General features: G+C 40.5%; 1 protein-coding gene across 1 annotated transcript in view; it reads right to left on the reverse strand.

Annotated features, from left to right (window-relative positions):
* Positions 1-2,008: 2,008 nt before the first annotated feature.
* AGBL1 (AGBL carboxypeptidase 1) overlaps positions 2,009-25,885 on the reverse strand; it is a 418,457-nt gene continuing 394,580 nt past the window's right edge. Inside the window, exon 23 of the mRNA XM_087704308.1 lies at positions 2,009-2,634. Within this exon, the coding sequence (XP_087560434.1) occupies positions 2,490-2,634 (145 nt within the window). The 3' untranslated portion in view covers positions 2,009-2,489. The remainder of the gene's footprint in view (positions 2,635-25,885) is intronic.

Consider the following 25,885-nt stretch of genomic DNA (forward strand, 5'->3'; position numbering starts at 1 on the left):
GGAGTTGCCGCCAAACTGGTTGGCCACCAGGTGGCATCTGAGCCTTGGATCAGTGGGGAGGAGACAAGAGTGAGTGATCCAGAAAACACCTGTGAATTGTTCCAGGATGCACGCCGTTGAAGGGCTACTCGGCATCAAGAACAATGGCATAATTACAAGAGGTGATTACGCTCAGCTGATGCTCATTAAGATCCTCTCCTGATTATAAAAGAGACTGCTTGTGCCACACCCTTCTGCAGAAGTTAACGTTAAGGACTAACAAGAAACAAACTTGGCAGGCTGGATTGCTGCCGGAGTTTGTTTGCATTGCTGCCAAGTTTTGTAGGACTTGCTGCCAGAGTGCTTATCTCTTTGTTTATGTGGCTTGCAGCCAACGAGAGTCTTGACTGATTAAAAGAAACCTTCTCATTTATGTTGGTTTTGGCTTTCGTTCCTGGACGGAGGAGGGAGGTCAGAACACTAAATTATGTTCAAAGTCAGGGGTGTGTGACAAGGGGCTGGCAAAAAATGAATTCTACCTCACCTTGTAACATTATTATCCATCCTTCCCTTTTCAGACTCAGCCTTGGGATATTATAGGACAGTGATGGCGAATCATTTCGGCACTGAGGTACCAAAATAGAACATGCCCATGTACGTGCATGCACGCACATGCCCACAGAGAGTGTCACCTCTGGCATGTGTGAATAAGTTTTCAATCATGGTTATAGGAGAAGGACAGGGAGAGCCTGGGGGCAGAGTCAAGAAAGGAATCAGCCCGGCATCCTTACATTCCCACAAATGTTCTAAGTCAAACTCCAATTGAATTCCATTAACTCTTATCTAGCACCAATTTAGTGCTGACCTTAGTTGATTAGATTCTTATATAAGCGTGAGCACTAAATCATCTTAACTGGAACTCAACATGTTAACTGGAACTGATTCTTCGTGCCTGACAGATATATCTTGCAAATCCTGACAGAGTACCATGAAGCACCAGAATAACACAATGGAAGTGAGAGATTCACCTTAAAGAAGAGTGTCCTGAATCTTAATAGGATAGTTTATATGTTTTCTGAACTAACTGGAGATGTTGAGCAGTGAAGTTCTTTACAGGAAAAAAAAATTGTAAGGAAAAAGCTGAAAAAGTTGAAATGTATATTTTACCTCAAACATCTATGAAAACCAAAATTATTGAGACAAAGAAAAGTGTGATAGGTGTCCAGCCAGGACTTTGTTTAGCCTTACCAGAAAATGGCAGAGTTGGAACTGGGAACTTTCTGCAATCAAAGTATTAGTTTTATCATGGAGCATCTGCTGTGAAGAAGACACAGGACTAAGAATCTGTTTCCCTTACTTTCCCTCCTCATAAACATCAAAAGCCTCTTTGCAAATACTCTCTGACACTTTCCCCCCCACCAGCTGTTTAGCATTATTGTTCCATTAATTGTTGGCAACATTTGCAATGGCCAAGGAAGAACAGAGGCAGGCCAAACTGCCGAGAAATGATTAAAGCTTTTGACCTATCCTTGAGGGGACCTGTTGCAACAATCCCATCCTGCCCAAACTTTCCGAACTCAGCAAAGGTCATTTTGAAGGTATTTAACACAGAGATCTGATTGATGCAGCACAAAGTTCTCTCCCATCTTCTCCTTACATGACATCACAATATTAGCAGGAAAAAGAAAGGGGGGGGGATCTGTTCTAAGAGCAACTGGAACAACATGTCTCAAGCTATAGTTGTCACTAGTAAAGCAGCAGATGAAGTGATGAGTTGCTTCTTCTTTCCTGGGTTCCTGTCCTCTTCTCTGCTACCACCGAAGCCCCAGAGTAGACTGGTAGGACAGGGTCGAGTCCTGGCCAGAATGAGACTGTTCTCCTCGTACCCTTTGCCGCCCCTTTTTCACCCCCAGGGTTCTACCACCAGCCATTCACCTCTACAATTTCTCCTCCGCTGAAAGGACCCTAGCTATTTGCGCTGGCCAATGGGACCCAGCCTCTTTAGTCCCAGAGCCTTCATCACGGTCCATTCAGCGAAATACTGTTCACCCCGAGGAATTATGACAAGTAGAAAGTCATGATTTTAACTTTCCCGTGCAAAGGATTTTCTAGGAGAAACAAAACCCCTGGAGAGGAAACTCCACACTGAACACTTTCTCCTCCCCCCACTCTCTCTTTCTCCCTTCCCTTCCTCTGATTGGCTGGCAGTGAACTGTCACCTGAGCCCAAAAGCCCAGAGTGAACAGTATTTCGCCGAATGGTCCATGACGAATGGTACTAAAGAGGCTGGGTCCCATTGGCCGGCGCAAACAGCTAGGGTCCTTTCAGTGGTGGAGGTGAATGGCTGGGGGCAGAACCCTGGGGGCGAAAAAGGGGTGGCGAAGGGTACGAGGAGAACAGTCTTAGACCCAGTCTGGCTGCTCACTGGTGAGAAACAGAACACTTCTTCAGAGCTGGGAGAAAAGGGTACCCATCCGCCTCTGTTGGCCGCTGCTTTTGTTTTCACACTTTCAACCCCTAAAGGGAGATTCTTGGATTTCTCTATCCATGTCCAAAAAATCTGCTTCTTGATCGGAGCAGCTATCAGTGTTATAATCCACTTCATCCCCACCGGGAAGTTCATCATCGGTCTCCAGGCTGCAGTTGTTGTGGCTTCTGCCAGAGATTCACACACAAAAGAAAGAAAACAGAAGATTGAATTGGATGGAAGCAAAAAGAGGTTCAGTCTCATCTTGTAAAGCATCCAAGCACATATTGCAAATTCTAGGCTCAGCGGATAAGGAGAAGATTAGTATAATGAAGTCAAAGGCAGCAAAAGCCAGTCCTAGTTTTACTTTTTAAAGCAGCACACATACACACAACACAGATATATACACATCACTCACACACACACACACACACACACACACACACACACACACACTCAAGAACTAAAGACCTATTTTTGGTGCCACCAGACCTGATGTTAAGACATATTGTGAGAGGTTTATATAAACGTTCTGAATCAGTGGTGAAATTTAATTGTTTTTTTACTACCAGTTCTCTGTGTGTTATTTGGTGGGCATGGCAGAGGAAGGATACTGCAAATCTCCATTCCCACCCCACTCTGGGGCCATCCACAGGTGGTATTTGCCAGTTCTCCGAACTATGCAAAACGCCCACTGCCGGTTCTTCAGAACCTGCTGAATTTCACCCCTGTTCTGAATCCTGTCTGAAGTTGTCCTCCAGAAGTTGTGAATGCCCCAACACTGGAAGTCTTTAAGAAGATGTTGGATAGACATTTGTCTGAAACGGTATAGGGTTTCCTGCCTAGGCAGGGGGTTGGACTAGAAGACCTCCAAGGTCCCTTCCAACTCTGCTATTGTATTTGTATTTATATTGATTTTTTTTAAAAAAAAAATCCTTCCCCTAGCAAAGAACAAAGCAACCCCTCCTGTTTACTCTCTCCTTCTCAAAATGTTTGAGAACATATTTTGAATTTCTCTTTTGATTTTTTTAAAAAGCTTATTTTCTTATTGGAGGTAGAAGAATTGCTAGGTTGCCATTGTTGCTGTCTATTTTCTTCCCTTGGAAGCCTCTTTGGCTGTCCACAATCATGGGTGGAATTCTCCATCAGAACATCTTCCCTTAGGAAGGAAGGAAGGACATTCATGGAGTCCTCAGGTTTATTTATTAATTTAGTTTGTCAAACACGTACGAGATAACAGGTATATGTATAAACTTGGACATGAACACAGGAAATGGGTACGAATAAATGGGAACCATAGGCCAGGGATGGTAGGCATACTGGTGCGCTTATGCACACCCCCTTTATGGACCCCTTAGGAAAGGGGTGAAGTCCACGCTAGACAGTTTAAGGTTAAAGTTATGGAGTGAGGACAATACAGTGAAAACAGAACATCTACATATCCATCTTTTGGTTAGCTCCTAACACTCCCGTCCTGAACATTTCACCAAAAAATGTCTATGGAGCTTCTCAGTTATCCAGGTCAGGGTTGTCTCAAAGATGCTTTTTCAAAAGGCAAGTGGACTTTGTTTTTCCTTTTCCTCTCATTCAAGAAGTTCCTTCAGAACTGAAGAGAAACAATGAGAAGCAAACATCTTCAAGGGGGAAAAAAAAGTCCACTTGCCTTTTGAAAAAGCACCTTTGGTATGTCACCAAGAAGCTTTCCTCCCTTCATGGTATAATTTGAAAACAAAAGCTCCCTTTATCACATTGACTAAGTGGTAGAGAATATGCAGGAAAACTGTTTGCCATGGCAACCGTTTATAGCATTTGGAGGAAAACTTGAAGATAAAATGTTTTGCACGCTGTCTTAAACATCTGGAGGGAAAGTGAAATATAAATCAGTTAAAATTATTTCGCTCTTTATCGACACCCAAATAAATAGTGTTGCTTTCTAAATTCACAGGATAGCAACATTTTCTATTAGTGATGCTTTTGGCATGTTGAACTTCATCTCATCTCCCCCATGCAATCTTCAGCTTTCCAAATTTAGGGTTTTTTAGGGGTACACCTGGTCACTAAGAGTGAGGTTTAGTGAGAAGATGTTGAGAAGATGTTTTTCTTTAAGGAAAAAGCAAAGAAAATCCAGTTGCCTCTTGAAAAAGCACCTTTGGGACAACTATGACCTGAATGACTATGAATATCTCCATAGACCCCTGATGGCAAACCTGTTCTGACCCCCCACCTTGTTCATTCAGAAACAACAGCCAGAGACAGCTTGCAAAGGAATGTCTTTATCAGTCCCGGCTTTTGCTAGCTGCGAGCCCAAAATAAACATAGATAAATTCTCTGGCAAAAAGTTAAACAGCAAATGCAAAAACAAACTCTTACAGCAAATCACTTCTCCAAATTGGTTTCTTTGAATCATGAACACGAACTAGAACAGGAATGGAACGGAACAAAGGAACGTTGACTTCTGCAACTAAGGCGTGGCACCATCAGTCTTTTATCCACAGGAGGAGATCCTTAACGAGCCACAGTTGCTTGTTATCATCTCCTGTGAGCATCCTGAAACCACTCACAGGAGATTTCTGTGTCAGTCTGATAGCAGCTCCAAAGGCTCCTACCGAGCCACAACACAAACCTATGGCATATGTGCCAGAAGTGGCACACAGAGACATCTCTCCAGGCACCCCAGCCATCGCCCGTTGCCCTTCCAAATTCTGGCACATACATGTACACTGGCCAGCTGATCATCTCATGCGCAGAAGTGCTAGAAACCAGAAGAGCAGCTCCCTGGTGTCCATATGCACAGGGAAGCTAAGATTCCAGTTTCCGACATGCGCGCTGGCAAGCCGGTCTTCGTGCATGCATGCATGCCAGAAACCAAAAGACCAGGTGACTGGCATGCATGCCGGAAACCAGAACCTCAGCTTCCCAATGCATACATGCACACCAGGTAACTTATCTTCCAGTTTCACTCGGTGCCGAAAAGATTTGCCAATGCTGCCATATTCAGATACAGTATTTCACCTTCTTTTCCTGAGCAATTTCACTTGCTGGGCTTTCCTCAGAATTAAGAAAGAAAATTTATCTTAAGTAGAAAGTTTGTCACAAATGAGCCCCCTCTTCCCTCCTCCCCAAAATCCTGTCACCACTGGGAAAAAAAACCAAGACAGCTGGAACTCCATTCTAATCTATTATTCAATGCATCATTATGCAGAGGTTAGCTGACCTGGACATTTAAATCTAATATCCTGTAACCCCCCTGTCTAGTGTGGTTTATAGTGGTCTCAGAGCAATCTGCAGCTTTAGGATATGATAAATAGAATTCCGTGTTTTCCTTTGTCGTTTGCATATTTATTGAGCAATGACTTGATCTTAATTAGTTCTGCTTCGAATGTGTCTGTTTGCTGGCTAGCTGGCATTTCTTGAAAGACTGTTTTGCGGGAGAAGACTTCCATATTCTTGATGACATAACCAAAATAAAAGCAAAGATGAATCCAATGGCTCTGCTATTTATTCTGAAATCAAAAATTTCTCTTGCATTCGCTTTCAAACAGGTCATCATATACTGTTATAGGCGCACAAATTTCTGAAGCCAACCACCCAGATGAATTGCACAGAGGACATCCCAAACAGCCTCAATTTTCTCCTAATAATACAAAACAACATATTTACGCAATGTTAGCCATTTACTGGCTAGCTGAAAGCATTGGGAGATATTGATGAATCAGGAAGTGGGGGAAATCAAATTCATGTTTTTATATCAACTCTTTTGAGTTCAGCATCTATTTGGAGTTTTGGGAACATTATGGTCTCACTTTCAAAAGCATAAACAAGGGAGCAAGAAAAGAGTGGAATGGAGAGCATGAATTCGTTTAGCAACGTAATATGAAAGTTCTACATGAGAAAACCTGACTCTTTGTATATCCAAATAGGAATACTTATGTGGACTCTTTAAAAAGATGGAAAAATGGCCCAGAGTAAAAGGAGACTGGACAACAATTTATTTGAAAGGGTATAGGGCAGTATTGGCAAACCTTTTCAGCCCCAAATGCCAAAGCATGCACACGTGCCATAAACCAGAAAAGCAGCCACTTAGTGTGCATGCGCGCACCGGGAAGGTGATCTTCCGGTTTTTGGCATGCGTATGCACACTGGCCAGCTGGTCTTTGTGCATGCATGCATGCCAGAAACTGGAAGTCCAGCTGACTGGTACACATGCATGTGCCAGAAACAGGAAGATCATCTTCCCAGCAAGTACATGCGCACTGAGAGGCTGCTCTTCCAGTTAACGGGACTCCGGAACACGCGAAGACCACCCAGAACCCAGAAGAGTAATGGGCGACGGCTTATGTGCCCAGAGAGATGGCTCTGCGTGCCACTTCTGGCACGCATGCCATAGGTTTGCCATCACGGGTATAGGATATCCTGCTTGAGCAGGAGGGTTGGTCTAGAAGACCTCCAAGGAGAAGTTATTTTGTTCTAATCTCTCTAAAAGTATCATTAATGGAGCTATAAGACAATGAATCTGTCTTTTGTTTTAGAAGTAAAGTCACAAAACAATGAAATAACACATCTATCTTCTTTTTCTTTCTTTCTTTCTTTCTTTCTTTCTTTCTTTCTTTCTTTCTTTCTTTCTTTCTTCATCGATGGATCAATGAATCATGGACTTTTTTTTAAAGCAACATTGGCAAGAATTCTGCCATTTTCCACTTTTTAGCTCGAGGGGGAGAAAAAACATTCCATAACACTTTTATTTATGTTCTTTCCATAAAAAATGGGTTTTAAAAAAATTCCATAAAATAGTGCTGTTTTTTATGTTATTTTTTTTTAAACCCATCCGGGAAAGATATAAAAAAGGAGGGGAACCTATAAATCAGGGTCCAGACAGAGCATCTGCCATGTCTGTGGTTGATGCAAAAGGAAAGGGTTGAAATCCAGACAGGAATTTCAAAACTGGTTTGAATTCTGCCCAATTTCCACATCAGAGAAAAGCAGATTACAGCTTTTCTGGCAGGGAAATATTACTTTAGACATATGACTTCATCCTTTTTGGCTAGGGACAAGCAGGAGGCAATACTATAGGGAGATGGAGGGGGGAAAAAGATATTCTAAGGTACATATATTTGTACCCTGGTTCAGCCCAGTAGAGAAAGGTTCAAGATGCTGGGCAGCTAAACCCATTATGAAACAGTTATTTTTCCCCCCATTTAATGACCCTATAATACCTTGCATTGGGGTAGAATTAGGGTGACTGAATGGAGCTAAGCATTTACTGGCTGGATGCCCTTCCTGATGCTTATGTGGAGCCCACAGCAGATAGTTTCTATGAAGCAGTTATTTAATAAAGCTTTAGGTTTGTGGGATTTTGAAAAGAAAATCACCATGGGGAAAAAAATCAGACCACCTAAGGGACATAGCCATCTATGCCTTGGGCTGTTGATATAAAAGAAATACCCAGAAATCGATGTTTCCATAAATCCCTCGTCTGTGCTTCTGAATAAACAGTACCATCGAATACTCATCTGTAGGCTGCGTTTTACTTGTTTTTACTCTAGTTGTGCTGGGGCTCCTATTCTTAAATTTTTAATGTCGTTCTTTAGGTTTATAAATGGTCTAGCATTCAAAACGATTTTTTGGATGAAAGAAAAATAACTTCAGATGATAGCCAAGAGTATAATACATTTTGGATGGGGAATGATGAGCAAAAATTAGGTCTGTGCTTTTGAATACCCAGTGATGTATTCCGTTTCCTACAGTGCATAATAATTATGTTGTATAATACTGATATTTTGCAAATATCATTATAAACAATAGTGCTGAACAATCTTTGTCTGTCTGTCTGTCTGTCTGTCTGTCTGTCTGTCTGTCTGTCTATCTATCTATCTATCTATCTATCTATCTATCTATCTATCTATCTATCTATCTATCTATCTATCTTACAGCATCTATCTATTGTTAGCTGCAGATATTTTTATATGCTTTTATTTTATATATTGTATTCTGTTTTTTCATTTGCTTTTAATTGCTGTAAACCACCCCAAGTCACGTATTTGATGGCTATATAAATATAAATTGAAAGAAGGAGAAGGAGGAGAAGGGAAAGTGGAAGGGGAAAGAGAAGGAGGAGAAGGAGAAGCAGGAGGAGGAGTTGAATGAACAGTGCAGGAATCAGTAGCTCATAGCCATCCCTTTCTTGGGATTCAGCAGTAATACATATCTGATTCTCCATAGTGACATCATTTTTAACAAAGCATGAATTAAAAATATCTCCTGATTCTGTTTTCTACAACTGCTGGCTTAGCCTCTCTTTTTTGGGGGGGGATTTTCATTTTTTTCCCTTTTGTCAACTTCAAAGAAAGGATATAATTCATTGTCTTTCCAGAGCTCCCCAAAGTAATTGCTAGCCACAATGTTCATAACCGATCCAGACTGATTTAAATCAGACTTTTTTTTAAAAAAAGAAAGTGACAGAATATTACCATGATGAAGCAATGGGAAGGAAGGAGAAGCCTAAGTGATTGTCTTCTGGCCCACTCTGAATTTCCCCATTATTTTTTTTAATTAGGAGGCAGCTTTCAGCCATGGTTTTAAACCTAAATTATAATAGATAAAAAGAATCATGAGTTTATGAAATATCAACATTTCATCCTATACCGAAAAGTACAGGAAAGGAAGACTATCCTGCCCTGAATTTGATGCTTTCTAATATCACTTTTCTGAAACCTCTGTCAGATAATCCTAACCTAGCAGAAGCACAAATCTTTTGTTTTCCTGCCTCTGAAGAAGATTGAACATAATACTAATAATATGTGTGATTTAAAAGATTTAGAGTAATATGGTGAGTAGGAGAGGCAGAGAAAGGCTACAAGTTCTGGGTTTAATCTTATGTTCAATCATTAATTTTCTTTTTTGATTAGGAAATATATTTATTCAATTTTCACATTCCATTTGCAATCATTTATATACAGGGTATTTACTATAAGAAAAGAAAAAAAAAAGAAAAAGGGAATAAAACGAACAAGTAAAAAGGAAACACAACTCATCATTCACAACCCCACCTAACCCTTGCGTCCTCCATACACCCCATCTACCCCCTCCAACTTTCCTTTCTCCCTCTAACACTCCCCTCCTACTTCCCTTTCCCCTCAAGCCTTCCTTCTCCCCTTACTCCCCAGACACCCTCCTTACATTCCCCTTACTCCTTACATTCCCCTTACTCCTTCCTTACTCCTCCCTCTTCCTTCCCTCTACCTCCCTCCTTGGTGTATGCCTTTATTCGAGTGTTGTTTGATCTAATAAAAGTAAAGTAAACCAAGGAAAATAATAATAATAATAATAATAATAATAATAATAATAATAAAAAAAGAACCACCGTATATAAATACATTCTTGTTCTTATTAAAACTATATTAACACCCCCCCACCCCACCCCCCACAATCCCCATCCCTAATCCTCCCGACTTCCCAGGGTCCACACCTGGCACTACCTTCTATCTAAGATATCTTGTATACATATGGATTAAAAAATAAAAGTAATATATCAAAAAAAAAAAAAAAAAGAAAAGCAGAGAAAGAAAAAAAAAAGGAAAAAAAGAAAAGAGAAAAGAGAAAAAAGAAAAAAAGAAACCACTCTTTGTGTTGATCTCAGCCCCCCATCTTTATCTATGCTTAAATAGTATAAATCATTCTATCTATATTTTATTCTCATCTCTTACTTCTTTGCTATTTACCCCGCCCTTCTGTAGACTCTCCCGTTCCCTTCCTAAACCTCATGATCCCTTCCAGTAAGATTTAAGCAGCGTAGTTTATGCCATATATTCAAATATAACTTTACAGACAAGTAATCAAACTTTCCCATCTAGTAAAATTTAAACAACGTAAATGATCTTTCTTTACCCCTTTTTCAAACAGTAATTCAAAATAATCTAACCCGATTTCCCCTTCTTAGTAAAGTTAAGCAGCGTAGATCAGATATTACTTTACACAGGAATCAATTTCTGTAATTCCAACCGACTTCCCCTTCTAATAGAATTTAAATAACTTAGTTCATTCCACATGTATTTTACCCTCATCCCCCACTTGTCTGATATTTACCACTATCAAATTTATACTACCATTTGTTTAAAATATAACTCAGAGCGATTTGTAGCATGAATCCTTCCACATATTCCAATAATACTTTCAGCAAAATTCAGTTAACCTTCTATTTTAAGGTAGTCGCTTCTAACAAAATTTAAACAACATAAATCATTCCACATTCTTTTTACAGTTATCTTAAGATAATCCCAAGCGGCTTCCTGTTCTAATAAGCTTTAAACAACGTAAATTTTGCCCTCATCCCTTGCTTGTCTAATATTTATCACAAATAACGTAGTACTACCATTTGTTTAAAATATAACTCAGAGCGATTTGTAGCATGAATCATTCCACATATTCCAATAATACTTTCAGCAAGATTCAGTTAACCTTCTATTTTAAGGTAGTCGCTTCTAACAAAGTTTAAACAACATAAATCATTCCACATTCTTTTTACAGTTATCTTAAGATAATCCCAAGCGGCTTCCTGTTCTAATAAGCTTTAAACAACGTAAATTTTGCCCTCATCCCTTGCTTGTCTGATATTTACCACAAATAACGTAGTTCATTCCACATGCATTTTACCCTCATCTCTTGCTTGTCTAATATTTACCACTATCAAATTTATACTAGCGTTTATTTGAAAAATAACTCAGAACTATTACAACCAACTTTCCCTTCAAATAAAAGTTAAATAGCATGGATCATATTCAAATAATGCTTTCAGCAAGAGTCAGTTAACCTTCTATTTTAAAATAGTCCCATCTAACAAAGTTTAAACAACATAAATCATTCCGCATTCTTTTAACCACTATCAGATTTATGCTAACGTTACTTTAGAATCTAGCTCAAAGTAGTTTCACCCAGCTTTCCCTTCTGATAAAAATTAGTCCACTTTTTCTACCGGAGAGAGGTCTCAAACCCCCATTCAGTCCTCAACTTTAGGAAGTCTTTTGAAGTATCTAAATTCTCAATCTGCGTTCTTCTGCTTCTCCGAGAGAGGAGGGGCTACCCCCTCCATCTTGCAGCCGCATGGCCAGCCGTTTGCTTTCTCCTTCCGCTTGTCTCTCCTCTCTTCCAAGCGCGTCAGGAAGTCCCGCCTTCAGAATCCTACAATAGAAATCTTGAGCCTCCGAAACCGAGTTAAGACGAAATCTTTGATTCTCAAATGTAACCGTGATGCCGGCAGGGGCCTCCCATCTGTATCGAATCTGTTGACTCCTAAGCTCTTTAGTTAAAAAGGCGTAGTCCCTTCTTGCTCTCAACATTTGGAAAGGTATATCTTTGAAGACAATCACGTCCTGGTCATCAACTCGGAGACTGTTATTATGAAACTTTTGCACAATCGCGTTTCTAGATTCTTTTGTAGAGAAATGTATAATTATGTCCCTCGGGAGCTGTCGCTGTTCCGCTATCAATGAGTTCTGGCGATAGATTTTCCGAATCTGCCAATCAAAGTTAAGTCCCGGGCTTCCCAGCGCATGGCTGAAGGCTTCAGCAAATGTCTGTTTCAAATTCTCTTGCTCCTTTTCACGGAATCCTCTGACTCTTATTGAAAATGCCTTCCTATCAAAATTTAGCGTCATAAGCTGTTCTTCGTTATTTCTAATTTTTTCTTGTAAAATTTGAATATTGGTAGTCAAATCAAAATTAGCCTTCTCCAGACTTTCCAATCTGTTCTCTATTTCAGCAGAGTAATCTGACAGGGCAGACACGGCTGCAAACGTATTCGCCTTCATTTGATTAACTTTAGATTTTAGATCCTCATAAAGTTGCAATACAAATTCCTTAAGTTCTTGCTTAAGGGCATTAAATATTTTAAAGAGATATTCCTGTGTTAAAACTTCTCCAGTAGAGGGCGTAGGAGACAAAGGCTGTGTTTCCAAAAAAGATTGTTTAAATTCTTTAGACACATTTGTAGCAAGACGTTTCTTTGATCTGGGTGCCATAATAGATAAACAAGTAAGCAGTGCTTCGCTCCCCTCTATTTCCAAAGAAAAAGAGTTTATTTTGTTAAGGAGCGGTCTGCAGGAAGATAAGCCCGGCTAAGTACATCCAGTAATCATCCACGGAGAGAAATCGCCATTTTAAAGTCTATTTAAACAAAGAAGTCTTTAAGACAAATGGTGCTGGTATTTAAGATAGTAATAAAAGCATAAATCTCACAGGGGTGGTACCCTCCCGTATCAACTCTAGCTTGAAAAAAACTTTGTTTTGTCCTGGGGGGGGCTAGCCTGTCTGGGGCTGCCAAAAAAAAAAAGGCAGCTGAGAAGAACTGGCCGGAGATAAAGGCTCCGCTTCGGCTGGATCTAATCTCTTCCACAGCCAAAAAAAGAAAAAGGCTGTGGCTTACGAATAGACCCTAACCTACGGAGCTACCTCCCTGCCCCTTTCTTAGCCAAAAAGGGGTGCTATCTATGATCTTATTTAGATATACAGACCAGATCTCTGAGGAGCTCGGTGGAGCCCTCCTCGGCAACAGGCCACGCCCACAGGAACCATTAATTTTCTTTTTTACAGGAGAAAAAATATCTTTGTGTCAGTGCTGCATGAATACGGCATCTTTTATCATCTCTCTGATAGCTTTAGGCCAAGTAAGCATTAATAAAACAAACTGACTTGAACAGATGCATGGCAGCTGGGAAACAAACAGAGCCACTGCATTGATCTCCAGAAATTCCTGGGTTGTTTCTTTTTTAATTTTAATTTTCTTCCCTTCTTCTCCCCCTTGGATAACAAAGAAGGCACCAATTAAATGTTGGCATCCAACTCCTGAAATCATCTGGAGGGGGACAGCATTAACTAGTGGCTTGATCTGCTGATGTGCTTATTCTCCCATTGATGCTCAACCACAAGAGTGAGCAACGTAAATCTTCCATGGGGACACTTTTTTCTCATGTTTTAATTCAGGGGACTGTCATCACTATGGTAACTACGGCACAACTTTTTCACAACCATTTTAATTCAGTGTTTTCTTTTTTTTTCTAAGAAAAAAAATTACCAGGTTTTGATAGGCCTTAAGTGGTACCTTTCTGCATCTCGTAACGTTCTTTCTCATAACCCCAATATCATAACACCACAAGCTCTCATAAAACTCTTCCAACCTCTTCTACCGGTATGTCCTAGACTTACAACAATTGAACCCATTTTTTGTTGCGAAGCAAGACAGTTGTTAAGTGAATTTTGCTCCATTTTACGGCCTTTCTTAAGCCGCCCGGAGTCCTTCGGGATTGGGCGGCATATAAATTCCATTAAACTTAAACTTTCTTGCCTCTGGTGTTAACTGAACCACTGCCGTTATTAAGTTAGTAACATGGCTGTTAAGTGAATCTGGTTTCCCCATTGACTTTACTTGTGAGAAGGTTATAAAAGGGATAGCATCACCCCAGGATGCTGCAACCATCATGAAAATGAACCAGTTTGCTAAGCGTTCAAATCTTGATCATGTGAAATGGGAATGCTGAAATGGTGAAAAATGGTTCTAAACCACTTTTTTTTCACTGGTGGGGTAACTTTGATCACTAAATGAACTGCTGTAAGTCTGTATTTCCATTTTTCCTTTGCACTCACTCCACTCCTGCACTCCCCTTGCCTTCTATTTTTGCACCAACTTGGCCCGATCAGATCCCCCAATGTGCAAGTATCTTCTCATACCCATTTTTTTCAACTGTCTCTTTAAACCAGGGGTGTCAAACTCACGTCTTCACAGCGTCATCCCATGACATAGCAGGACTTTTCCCTCCATTGCTAAACCAGGCGTGGGTGTGATGCATCCGGCCCATGGGCCAGGAATTTGACAGTCAACCTTAAACTCTCTTTTAGGATTTCAAAAGGCTTTTATTGCAGCCCATATCAATAAAACAGAGCTCCAGTTTGTTTTCTGGAATCTCTTTCCTGATTTGCTGTACCTCAAAAGTCTGGCAGCATGCTAGTAATAAGCAACCTGTTTTCATTAGCAATTTAAAAAAAAACCCATAATTTTTCATGCTAAACCTCAACACAGATATAAGTTTTAAAAAATAGTGATGTTTGCATAAGAATGCCTTTCAAAATATAAAAACATTAACATTTGGGTGTCAAAATCTGAAAAACAAATGCTAAAAAGGAGGGGATTTTTCTGTTTGTGATTCTAGACAATGAAAAATAGACCTGGTAGTGGTTGCATTCACACACCTCACAGTTTCCTTCAATGTGATTTATAAGTGTAATGGTTAGGTTCAAATCAAATATCTTTATTATGATCTTTGACCAGGCTTAACAGTGAAAAAGAGAAATAGTTTGTGTTCAAAATATAAACCTGAGTTATAAACACCATGGAAGAGTTCATGTGTCAGAAAAAACACACACCATAATGTTGAGTTAGCATCTTCTGAAACTCCAGCCAGTCTGAACTTTAAATGTGGTTAAATGATTTAACATTCAACTCTGGAAATTATTAATATATAATGCAGTTGGCCAACTACCTATGTTAATACTGACTGAGAGCTCAATCCTTGCTATATGTGGTTTTAACAGTGGGAAAGCCAAAGCTTTCAAATGAGCTATAGCAATTTGCAGCTTGCAATTATGGAATTTTTGAACATCCTTTTCATGTACAAACTTCTATTTATGTCTATGGAGATTCTCAGTCATCCAGGTCATGGTTGGCCCAAAAGGCAAATGGACTTTCTGGTTTCTCTTTGAAGATGTTTCACTTCTGATCCAAGAAGCTTCTTCAGCTCTGACTGAATGGTAGGGAATGGAATACAAAGGATCAGCTGTTTGCAAGGAGTTTAAATCTTTCCATTCCCCACCATATAATCAGAGGATGACAATTAGTAAATGGCAAGAACTCCTCTGATGTTCAGAAGGGAAGTGCTGGAAAAACTGAATATGGCATCTTCCCTGCAGATTAGTAACCATCATGCACAGGTAAAAAAAACCTGCAAGCTCCATCAACTTCCAACAGGGACTAAAAGAGAAGCTGTAGTGATGCAGTGGTTAGAGTACAGTACAGCAGTCATTCTTGATGTGCTCAAGGTTGACTGAGCCTTCCTTTCTTCTGAGGTCAGTAAAATGAGGGCCCAGATTGTTGATGGACAAGATGCTGACATTTATAACCTGCTCATAGCACTGTGGAGTGCTATATAAATCTAAGTGCTATTGCTATTTTCCAGTTCACACCATGTCTGACTTCTGTACTAGAAGAGCCACAGTGGCGCAATGGTTAGAGTGCAGTAATGCTGACTGTTGGCTGCCTGCAATTTAGCAGTTCAAATCTCACCAGGCTCAAGGTTGACTCAGCCTTCCAACCTTCCGAGGTTGTTAAAATGAGGACCCAAATTGTTGGGGGCAATAGGCTGTAAACCTCTTAGAGAGGGCTGTAAAGCACTGTAAAGCGGTATATAAGTCTAAGTGCTATCACTATGTTCAATATGAGATTTTAGAAGATGAAAGAAAAGACCAGTAACTCCAGTAGCGACATCATTTCAAACCTTCAAAAGAAGCTGAAGATACAATGCTGTCCATTTCTCTGCTTCCTTTGAGAAGTATTATCTTAAAGGGATGTACTCAATCAATCATTTCATCGGAACAAAACGAAAGGCTTAGCACGCCCTTATTCGCCTAGCCCCCCCCCCAATACAGCTGTTTCAATGGGATCCAAATTCCCATACAGTCTAGAAAGACATTATGTAGATCTCTCTTTAATTGTTTCCAACACCAAATTAAATAGGAAAGTAGCTGTGAAGCCTTCCCTTTGCTTCTAGGGTTTTAGGCTGATTGATGGTGGAAAAATCCAATAGGTGCCAAGTGGCCATCTCAGAAAAGGTTGGAAACGAGTCACCAGGGGATTTCTAAGCACCACAAGCTGAGAATGTGATTAAACACACTTCAGGCAAGGGAGGAAAGAGCCGTCCCTATTTCTTCAACTGTATTATTATTTTTCTAAGCACCTGAAGCATTACCTCAAAGGTTGCGGTGTGTTCTCCTTGCCTTACTCCCACTTGTGAATCTAATAATCATCTTTCAAGGCAGGGAAACAAATAGCCTTACTTTAATGGAAGTGTAGTAGACACAGCAGGATGCAAACACTTTTGAAATCTGGATTTTTTTTTCAGATCCCAATTCAGGGAACTATGAAAGCATCTTGAGAGCAGGAGGCACATTTAGGAGGGGGTGGGAGAAGAGTCAGATTTCACCTGAACGGCAAAGCTTCCATTATTAATACCCTACAGGTTATGCTGTATATAAAATACAGTAACATCAAAGGAATAATACAAGTGACACTTGTATTTTTCTTCGAGCTAGAATGCTAAATAAGCCTCTGAAATTCCTCACCACATTTGTACGCAGAGAAAGTAGGTTCCGAGTGAAGAGAATTTATGTAGCTCAGGCTTGAACTGTGGAGCACCGATGAGGCTTTCTAGCTGGGCAACAAAACATCTGCAGGAAAACAACCAAGATCAGAGAGCACCAAAAAAAACTCCAGAGAAATTGGGCAAATCCAAACCCCTCCAAGTTCTCCAACATGTCTGTGGAGATTCTCAGTCATCCAGATCATGGTTATCCCAAAGGTGCTTTTTCAAAAGGCAAATTGGTCTTCCTTTTCTAAGTCCAGTTGCCTATTAAAAAAAGCACCTTTGGGACAAGTCCTCCAACAATTTCTTAAGGGAAGGAACCACCTATTAATTGTATAAGAGAATCATTACTGGAAATGCCTCTCCTGAGATGCTCTATCAGAATTTAAGGGAAGCAAGGGAGCCCTGGTTAGTTGCAGGTATTTGAAGAATGATTTGGGGAAAGAAAGAAAGAATTCTCATTCCAAAGTTGCTTTTTCAGGAGGCAACTGGACTTCCTTGTTTTTTTTTCCTGTTGAAGACATTTTGCTTCTCATCCAAGAAGCTTCTTCAGCTCTGATGGGATAGTGAGGAACGGAAGGAGCAGTGGTGGGTTTCAATTTTTTTTTGAACCTACTCTGTGGGTGTGGCCTCCTTTGTGGGAGTGGCTTGCTGGCCATGTGACCTGGTGGAGTGGCTTGCTGGCCATGTGTTTTCTCTCTCTCTCCCTCTCTCTATCTTTCCTTCTTTTTGTCTCTGTCCCTTTTTCCTTTTTTCTTTCATCTCTCTCACTTTTTCTTTCTTTTCTTTTTTTCTTTCTTCCTTTCTTCCTTTCTTTCTCTTTCTCTTTCTCTCTCTGTGTGAGTCTCTCTCTCTCTCTCTCTGTGTGTGTGTGTGTGTGTGTGTGTGTGTGTGTGTCTGTGTGAGTGAGTGAGTGAGTGAGTGACAGTGGTGAGTTTCAAAAATTTTTGGAACCTCTTCTGTAGGTGTGGTAGATTTGACGAACCGGTTCTACCGAACTGGTGCGAACTGGTAGGAACCCACTTCTGGGAAGGAGTTATAGTCCTTGCAATCAGCTGGTCAATTGCATTCTTTTAGCGGGTCATTGAAGTACTTGGAGGTTTATCTGTGTACTCAGAGTCACCTGAGTGGTGCTCCTGGTTCCTGTAGTCTGCCTTTTTTTCCCCTCTGGAAATCCATTCCTACTGAAACATTGCAGACTATAGGAACCATTTTATTCTCTACACTGGAGGCCTTTGATCCAGTCATTGACTCTCTCAGCCAACCTCATGATTATGCAGATAAAAGGAAGTGAAACCTTCATTGCAGAGATAGTATTCAGCAGGTTCTGAACAGTTCTGGAGAACCGGTAGTGGAAATTTTGAGTAGTTCAAAGAGCCGGTAAATACCACCTCTGGCTGGCCCCGCCCCCATCTATTCTCTGATCGGGAGGGAATGGGGATTTTGCAGTATCCTTCCCCTGCCATGCCCACCAAGCCACACCCACAGAACTGGTAGTGAACATTTTTGAATCCCACCACTGCTTCATAGGAACTCTTGCAGGATCAAATAACAGAAAGTGAAACCAATTAATGGAGTAACTAGCAAGTGACAGCTGGTCTTCTAATCACTGGGATTGGGAAATCTTCAAGAAATCCCAAAGCTAGATTGGGAATTATCTGGAACAAATCAGTGTTAATCATTTCAATATTTTTGCTAAGAAAATAACATGTCCATGTCTCTATGTCCCTGTACAGCTAGTCCTCGGCTTACATAAATTAATTTAGTGACTGTTGGAAGTTACAACGACACTGAAAAAGTGAACATTTTTCACAGTTACAACCATTGCAGCAGCCCCATGGTCACATGATAAAAATCCCAATGCTTGGCATCTGACTCATATTTATGACAATTGCAGTGCCCCAGGGTGATGTGATCACCATTTGTGACTTTCTGGCAAGCAAAGTCAATGAGGAAACCAGATTCACTTAACAACCATGTTACTCATTTAACAATTGCAGCAATTCACTTAACTATTGTAGCACAAAAGGTTGTAAAACGGGGAAAAAGTCCCTTAACAAATGTCTCACTTAGCAACAGAAAATGTGGGCACAATTGTGATCGTAAGTTTAGGACTACCTGCAATCACCAAGAGTTAAGCAACACGTTCACTCTTAGTAAATAGCTAGTATATTTTTATATCTAATATAATTCTAACGATATACCGCTGAATGGATTTTAGATTTTAATGAAGTCAACTTTATTGACTTTATTAAGGGACGCAGTGGCTCAGAGGCTAAGACGCTGAGCTGGTCAATTAGAAAAGTCAGCAGTTCAGAGGTTTGAATCCCAAGTGCCGCGTAATGGAGTGAGCTCCCATTAATTGTTCCAGCTTCTGCCAACCTAGCAGTTCGAAAGCATGTAAAAATGCAAGTAGAAAAATAGGGACCACCTTTGGTGGGAAGGTAACAGTATTCCGTGCACCTTTGGCATTGAGTCATGCCGGCCACATGACCACAGAGACGTCTTCGGACAGCGCTGGCTCTTCGGCTTTGAAACGGAGATGAGCACCTCCCCCTAGAGTCAGGAACGACTAGAACATATGTGCGAGGGGAACATTTACCTTTAAAGTCAACTATCCATTTTGAATTTAATAGGTCTTTTTCTACCAGCTACATTTAAAAAAAAAAAATCTCTTGCCACCAGCTTCATTATTGGAATTGACCTTGTGTTCTAAGGTTTTTAAAAAGATGAATAATTATTTCCGATTGTTTGTTGAGTGCTTTTGATAAAAGCTGAACATTGTCACAGGAACTGCTTTGTTGGCTTCTTTCTTTGGGATCAAGAATAGTAGGGGGTACATTGTTTGCCACCTGAATTCAGTTCCCACGCAGGAGGTTGTGTGAACCCCCAAGTGAGAAGTAATTGAATCCGGTACGTTTAAGAAAAAAAATGACCTACAATATTGGTGAAATCAAGATGGTAAAACTGCACCTGTCCTGTCAATCTTAGAGCTTTTTTTAAAAAACCAAGGGGTGCTATTCCCCAACCCCATTTCAAAGTGGCAGCTCATATCCCGCAAGTGCATCACTTTTTTTCATTTGAACAGATATCTGATCTTATTCAGGTTTGCTCTCCCTCCGCTGCTAGGAAAGATATATGAAGTTTTCAAACAAAGTTTCAAGCTTAAGGGAACATCTGAAATATAGATTTCTCAAATCGCCTTGGCAGTGGTTGCTTGACAAGACTGCTTTGTGAGATAAGCTGATAACCCACCTTTCCCCAGGAGATGTTTCCTCGCTTTTAGACAACTAACCAACTGAACAGCAGCCCCATTAAATCTGACACAGGGTATCTGTGGTGTGACCATGCAGAGAAAAAGCGATAAGCCATGGAAAAATCAGTTGCTGGCTTGCTTTCACCCAAGGAAGAGTCATCTTCTATCTGAGTGTGGTTTGAAGATGAGGACATTCTCCACTCTTCATCAGCAAAAGCTCTTCCATAGGCATGCAAATTTTGAAATCTGTAATATTTTAACCTTAACTTAATTCTCAACTCTGTTCTGTCTTTGTTTTTATTTATGCTTTTACACTACTTTTTATATTTTCATTGTGAATGGCCTGGAGTCACTTAAGTGAGGTGAGGAATGTAGAAATGTGATAGGTAATAGATAGATAAATAGATAGATAGATAGATAGATAGATAGATAGATAGATAGATAGATAGATATAGCAAGAGCGAGAGAGAGATACAGATGCAGATACAGATATAGATAGATAGATAGTCAGTCAGACAGAAAGATCTAGATAGCTAGGTAGCTAGATGATAAGAAAGAAAGAAAGAAAGAAAGAAAGAAAGAAAGAAAGAAAGAAAGAAAGAAAGAAAGAAAGAAAGAAAGAAAGAAAGAAAGAAAGAAAGAACTAGATAGTTAGGTAGCTAGATGATGATAGATAGATGATGGAGGGAGGGAGGGATGATAGAGGGATGGATGGGTGGACAGGCAGACAAATAAACTAGATAGTTAGGTAGCTAGATGATGATAGATGATGGAGGGATAGATGGAAGGATAGATGGGTGGAGGGATGGATGGACAGGCAGACCGATAAACTAAATAGTTAGGTAGCTAGGTGATGATAGATAGATGATAGATAGACAGACAGACACACAGATGATAGATAGGCTTCCTCAGCTGGTGGACAGCATGCTTATTTTTTTCATATCAGTGACCACATAATGCTTTGATATTTTTGAGTAACTTGAACACTCTTATTTCTGTTGAACTTTCTTCCTCTTCCCATCTGCATGTATGGTCTAATTTCGAGAACTGTATATTTTCTAAGCCTATGCATTTGCATTCAGTCTGTCTATTGGCCTTTCCTTCCAGGTCTTTAGGCATGCATAAGTGTTCAAAATATGTTCCCTTTAAAAAACACTATCAAAACAATAGAAAACAATCTCCTCCTTTATACAAACACACAGTGCCTTAAAGATTAAGTTAACCTCAGCATCTTGCAACAAGCTTCCTCTTCTATAAAAAGCAATATACGTCATTCCTTGCTGTGCCATCTAAAGTACATTCATCAGGCCTGGAGAGCTTGGAAGCATCCTGATAAATGCTTGTTCTCTGCCCCAGCTAACATCTCTTAAAAGTTTAACAGCACAATTAAACTTATGCCTGGGGGTTGCTTAGTTTACCTTTTTGGACCAGACCTTTGAAAACGGTGTGTGAGTGTCCATGTTAAATTTTCACGGATGGCAGAAGGAGCTGGGGAATCTATCCCCTGTATTTATTTATGGCATTTATTTATCAACAGCAATGACTTGGACAGCCGTGCTGACTGGTTTGTAAGCAATAGCTTTATCCATTTTCTCAGTATACCTATTTATCTAGCAAGGTGCTTCTCTCTGAAACATCTATTCATGATGTTTGCTGTCTTCCAAATCATTTTTGATTTCTTTCCAATATCTACCTCCATATATTCACATTACCTAACTTATATAGCCACCCAAAACTTTTTACTGTGCCTCAACATGGTATATTTTTTTTAATCTGATTTCAGAATCTTTCTGTAATGTTCTAGCTTGTCTAGTGAAGAGAAGGACCAGGGGAGACAGGATAGCAGTCTTCCAATATTTGAGGGGCTGCCACAGAGAGGAGGGGGTCGAGCTATTTTCCAAAGCACCCAAAGGCCAGGCAAGGAATAATGGATGGAAACTGGAGAGATTCAACCTGGAAATAAGGAGCAATTTTCTGACAGTGAGAACAATCAACCGATGGAACAGAAGTTGCTTTCAGAAGTGGTGGTAGCTTCATCACTGGAGGCTTTCAAGAAGAGACTGAACTGCCATCTGTCAGAAATAGTGTAAGGTCTCCTGCTTGGGCAAGGGGTTGGACTAGATGACCAACAAGGTCCCTTCCAACTCTGTTAATCAGTATCTATCTGTATTAGCTCAGTTTGGGCAACTGAAGATCCTGTAGCTGGGATGACTTCTTCGGTCTGTGACAGTTACCTCTCGAAAGTGCCAATTAATTTACCTTTTGTCACGGGAAACATTAGTCACAAGGAAATGAACTTGAGAGGGCATTTCAGAGGATTAGGGTTAGGGTTACACGTTATTGTATCAGACCTTGTTTTTCAGACTGAATCCCTCCTCTTCCATTCTGCATTTGGAAGAAGTAAGTAAGAGCACATCCAGAGCAAGCTTATTGGTGGAACAAATAGCAATGATAAGTAACATAAAGGAAAAGGGATGCGGGTATCTTGAAATTCATTATGACTCCTGAGAAGCTAGGTGGAAGTCCTATAAACTTCAGAAGATGGACATTTGTCTTCCTAGCATTGAACATCTGGGGGGGAAAAGAAATAAGCCCTATCCTTCCTCTTCAACTCTGAACTCAAACAACCATCATTGTTCAATTCTACAATAGTCTACTTTAGAGGCTCCACCATGATATAAGGTAACAGCAATCCATGCACCTTTGTTGTGTTAGCCATGGTGGCACAGTGGGTAGAATGTAATATTGCAGGATAACAGTGCCCACTGCCAGGAGTTTGAGACTGACTGGTTCAAGGTTGACTCAGCCTTCCATCCTTCTGAGGTCAATAAAATGAGAACCCACATTGTTAGGGACAATATGCTGTTTAGAGAGGGCCGTAAAGCACTGCAAAGTGACACATAAGTCGAAGTGCTAAGTACTATGGCTGTGCCCTCAGTAGACAGCTATCCCCGCTTGCCTTTGTAACTTTTAATGAAGAAGAGTTCACCACTTCCTTAAGCAGTCAGTTCTGTCACCAAGCACCTCACACAATCCTGACAGCTTTCAAAATGTCAATCACAGCCGGCAAAGTTGCCAGTGACTAAGTCAATGTGGTATGTCCCTCTTTTGCTTCTCCAAGCAAGAGACTCAATGCAGGAACCTTCTCAAAATATGCTACAGCTTTCTCCTCTTTTCTCTTCTGCTTTTGGGTTGCTTCTGTTTTCAACTTCTCTGTGAGAAGATTGCATTGGCTGAACAGGGGAATTGGAAGGAGGAAGCAGAAAACATCAGTGGTAACTGTGTTAGATACGGTGTGATTAAATCAAGGTCTCACTATAATTATACCACATTTAAATAAAACGTATTCTGGTAAGTGATTGTAATTAAGCTACAATTAAACACTTTCTTCTGTAGTTGCTGTTTACCTGGAAAAAGCTCTTTCATCTGATATGGGAGCTGGAGGAAAATATATCCCCTCAGTGCTAGCTATGAACTGCTGGTGTTACCCAGTGGTGGGTTTCAAAAATTGTTCGAACCTACTCTGTGAGTGTGGCCTCCTTTGTGGGAGTGGCTTGCCACCCATGTGACCAGATGGGAGTGGCTTGCCACCCATGTGACCGAATATGAAGATGCCGACGACACTTGTCAGAACCACCTTAAATTACCTCACACACAGCACTGGCATGCATAAGAATATGATGTAAACTTGTTTTTTAAAAGACATCTTTGGTTTGCGTTAAAACAACTTCAAAACATGCAATGTTCTGATTGCACCACAAACGCAGTAGTCATCCTTACCTTTCACAGAGGCACTGAGTTTTATAAATATGAGCATGATTGTGTAGAATAATCATATCCAAGGACCAGTGGTGGGTTTCAAAAAAATTTGGAACCTCTTCTGTAGGTGTGGCCTGCTTTCCAGGTCCACTGGTGGAACCTCTTCTAACCGGTTCGGTAGATTTGATGAACCGGTTCTACCGAATAGGTGTGAACTGGTAGGAACCCACCTCTGGTGTTACCTGAGGATCGTGTGCAAAGCATGGTATCCAGTCATAGGTTCCTTTATGCAACAACAGGATAAGGGCAATGAGTTTTCCAAAGGTAGAATCAAAACAAGATAATGAAAAACCAATTGCCCTTTGCTTAAAGAAACAGGAGCTGGAGAAGTATTGCTTCTTTTCAGCATGATCCTGATAGCATTGACACATTTGGGAGTTGAAAGTTGGCCTTCCATCTAAGAATTTTGTTTTCCTACTTTTTTTTAAAGAAACCTCACAAACTTGTATTTTATGTAATTTCCAAAATGGGAAGCACGATAGGGGTTTTTCTGTTACAATGCTGTATATTCCCTGCCCACCAAAATCTACTATGCTAACTTCTATCAGTTTGGAAAATAGCGGAATTGCTTATGGGAGCTCTTCCTGGGGTTTGTACGCATTCCCTGATGCTTTCTGGGTGTAATTTTTATGCGTGTATTCCACTATCGTCGCTTGGGGTGAAAGAGAAGGCTACCCACAACTGCTAGTCAGCGAAGGAGCCAATATGGTTTTCCACATCAATGTCTAGGGAAAGGAAGCAGAAGGGTGTCATTGCATGCAGTGAACCTCTTGTGATCTTGTAAGAGAGAACCGGTTGGTTTATAGGATGGAGTAGAGCAGGGGTCTACAAACTTAGCAACTTTAAGACTTTTGGACTTCGACTCCCATAATTCCCTAGCCAGCACCTTTGGGTAGACCAGACAAGAAACTCCACAGCATATACTAGCTCTGACTTTATTGTAAGTTTATATTAACAGAATCTTGCTACTGTTTAGTAATTCTCCCCTCCTTTCCTTTTTTTTCTCTGGAAAACTAGAGAGGGTTCCTTCTGGGATGCTTCCCACCAGTGGTGGGTTGCAAATATTTTTACTACTGGTTTGAGCATGCTTCTGTGTGCACGCACATGTGCAGAAATGTCTGAACAGGTGAGCAGGGCCTCCCACCGCCGCTACTACGGATTCGGCTAAACCGGGCCAAACCGGGAGCAATCCACCACTGCTTCCCATACCTTTTCCTTCACTGTACTGAAATACCTTCTCCATGATAGTTGTCTAGAAATATCTTCTGCATGGCTGGCTGAGGAATTCTGGTATTGATGTCCACATATCTTAAAGTTGCCAAGTTTGAAGACCTCTGGACTAGAGAATCCATGAGTCTGATCTAGTTTGGCTCTTCTCATCATTATTATTTTTAAATCACTTTTCTTTAAATTAAAACCAAATAGCTGAATGAAGCAGCACCCAAACTGTCCAAAGAAGCATTGTAATTAAACTTAAAACCTATACAACTTGGAAAGGAAAATGAAAAGCTTTGTGGAAGGATAGCAATAGAATCTTAATTATGTGCCTGAACTGAAGAAAATCCCCTAGAGAGACAACCACAATTCACAAGCAGTAGGAAAATTTCTCCAAAGATTTAAAGTGATGTCAACTCAGGGACAATGTGGGAAAATAAAATAGCAAAAGACCAGATGCCGATGCAATATTTCCCATATCCGTGTCTGAGGCTGGACATCTCACAAACCCAGAGCAAGCCTTGAACCACAGCATGGCTACCATGAAGTCCCCATTTTTAAGGACATCAGCAATGCTTGCAGTGGTAATATCTTCCTCTATATATCTTCTATCTTATATCTTCTACCTTCTATCGTCTACCTTCTACCGTCCGTCCGTCCATCCATCCATCCATCCATCCATCCATCCATCCATCCATCCATCCATCCATCCATCCATCCATCCATCCATCCATCTATCTATCTATC

The sequence above is a fragment of the Thamnophis sirtalis genome, unplaced genomic scaffold (genome assembly GCF_051295495.1).
Source record: "Thamnophis sirtalis isolate CommonGarterSnake01/CBP01778 unplaced genomic scaffold, rThaSir2_p1.2 scaffold_2, whole genome shotgun sequence".
Classification (NCBI taxonomy): Eukaryota; Metazoa; Chordata; class Lepidosauria; order Squamata; family Natricidae; genus Thamnophis; species Thamnophis sirtalis.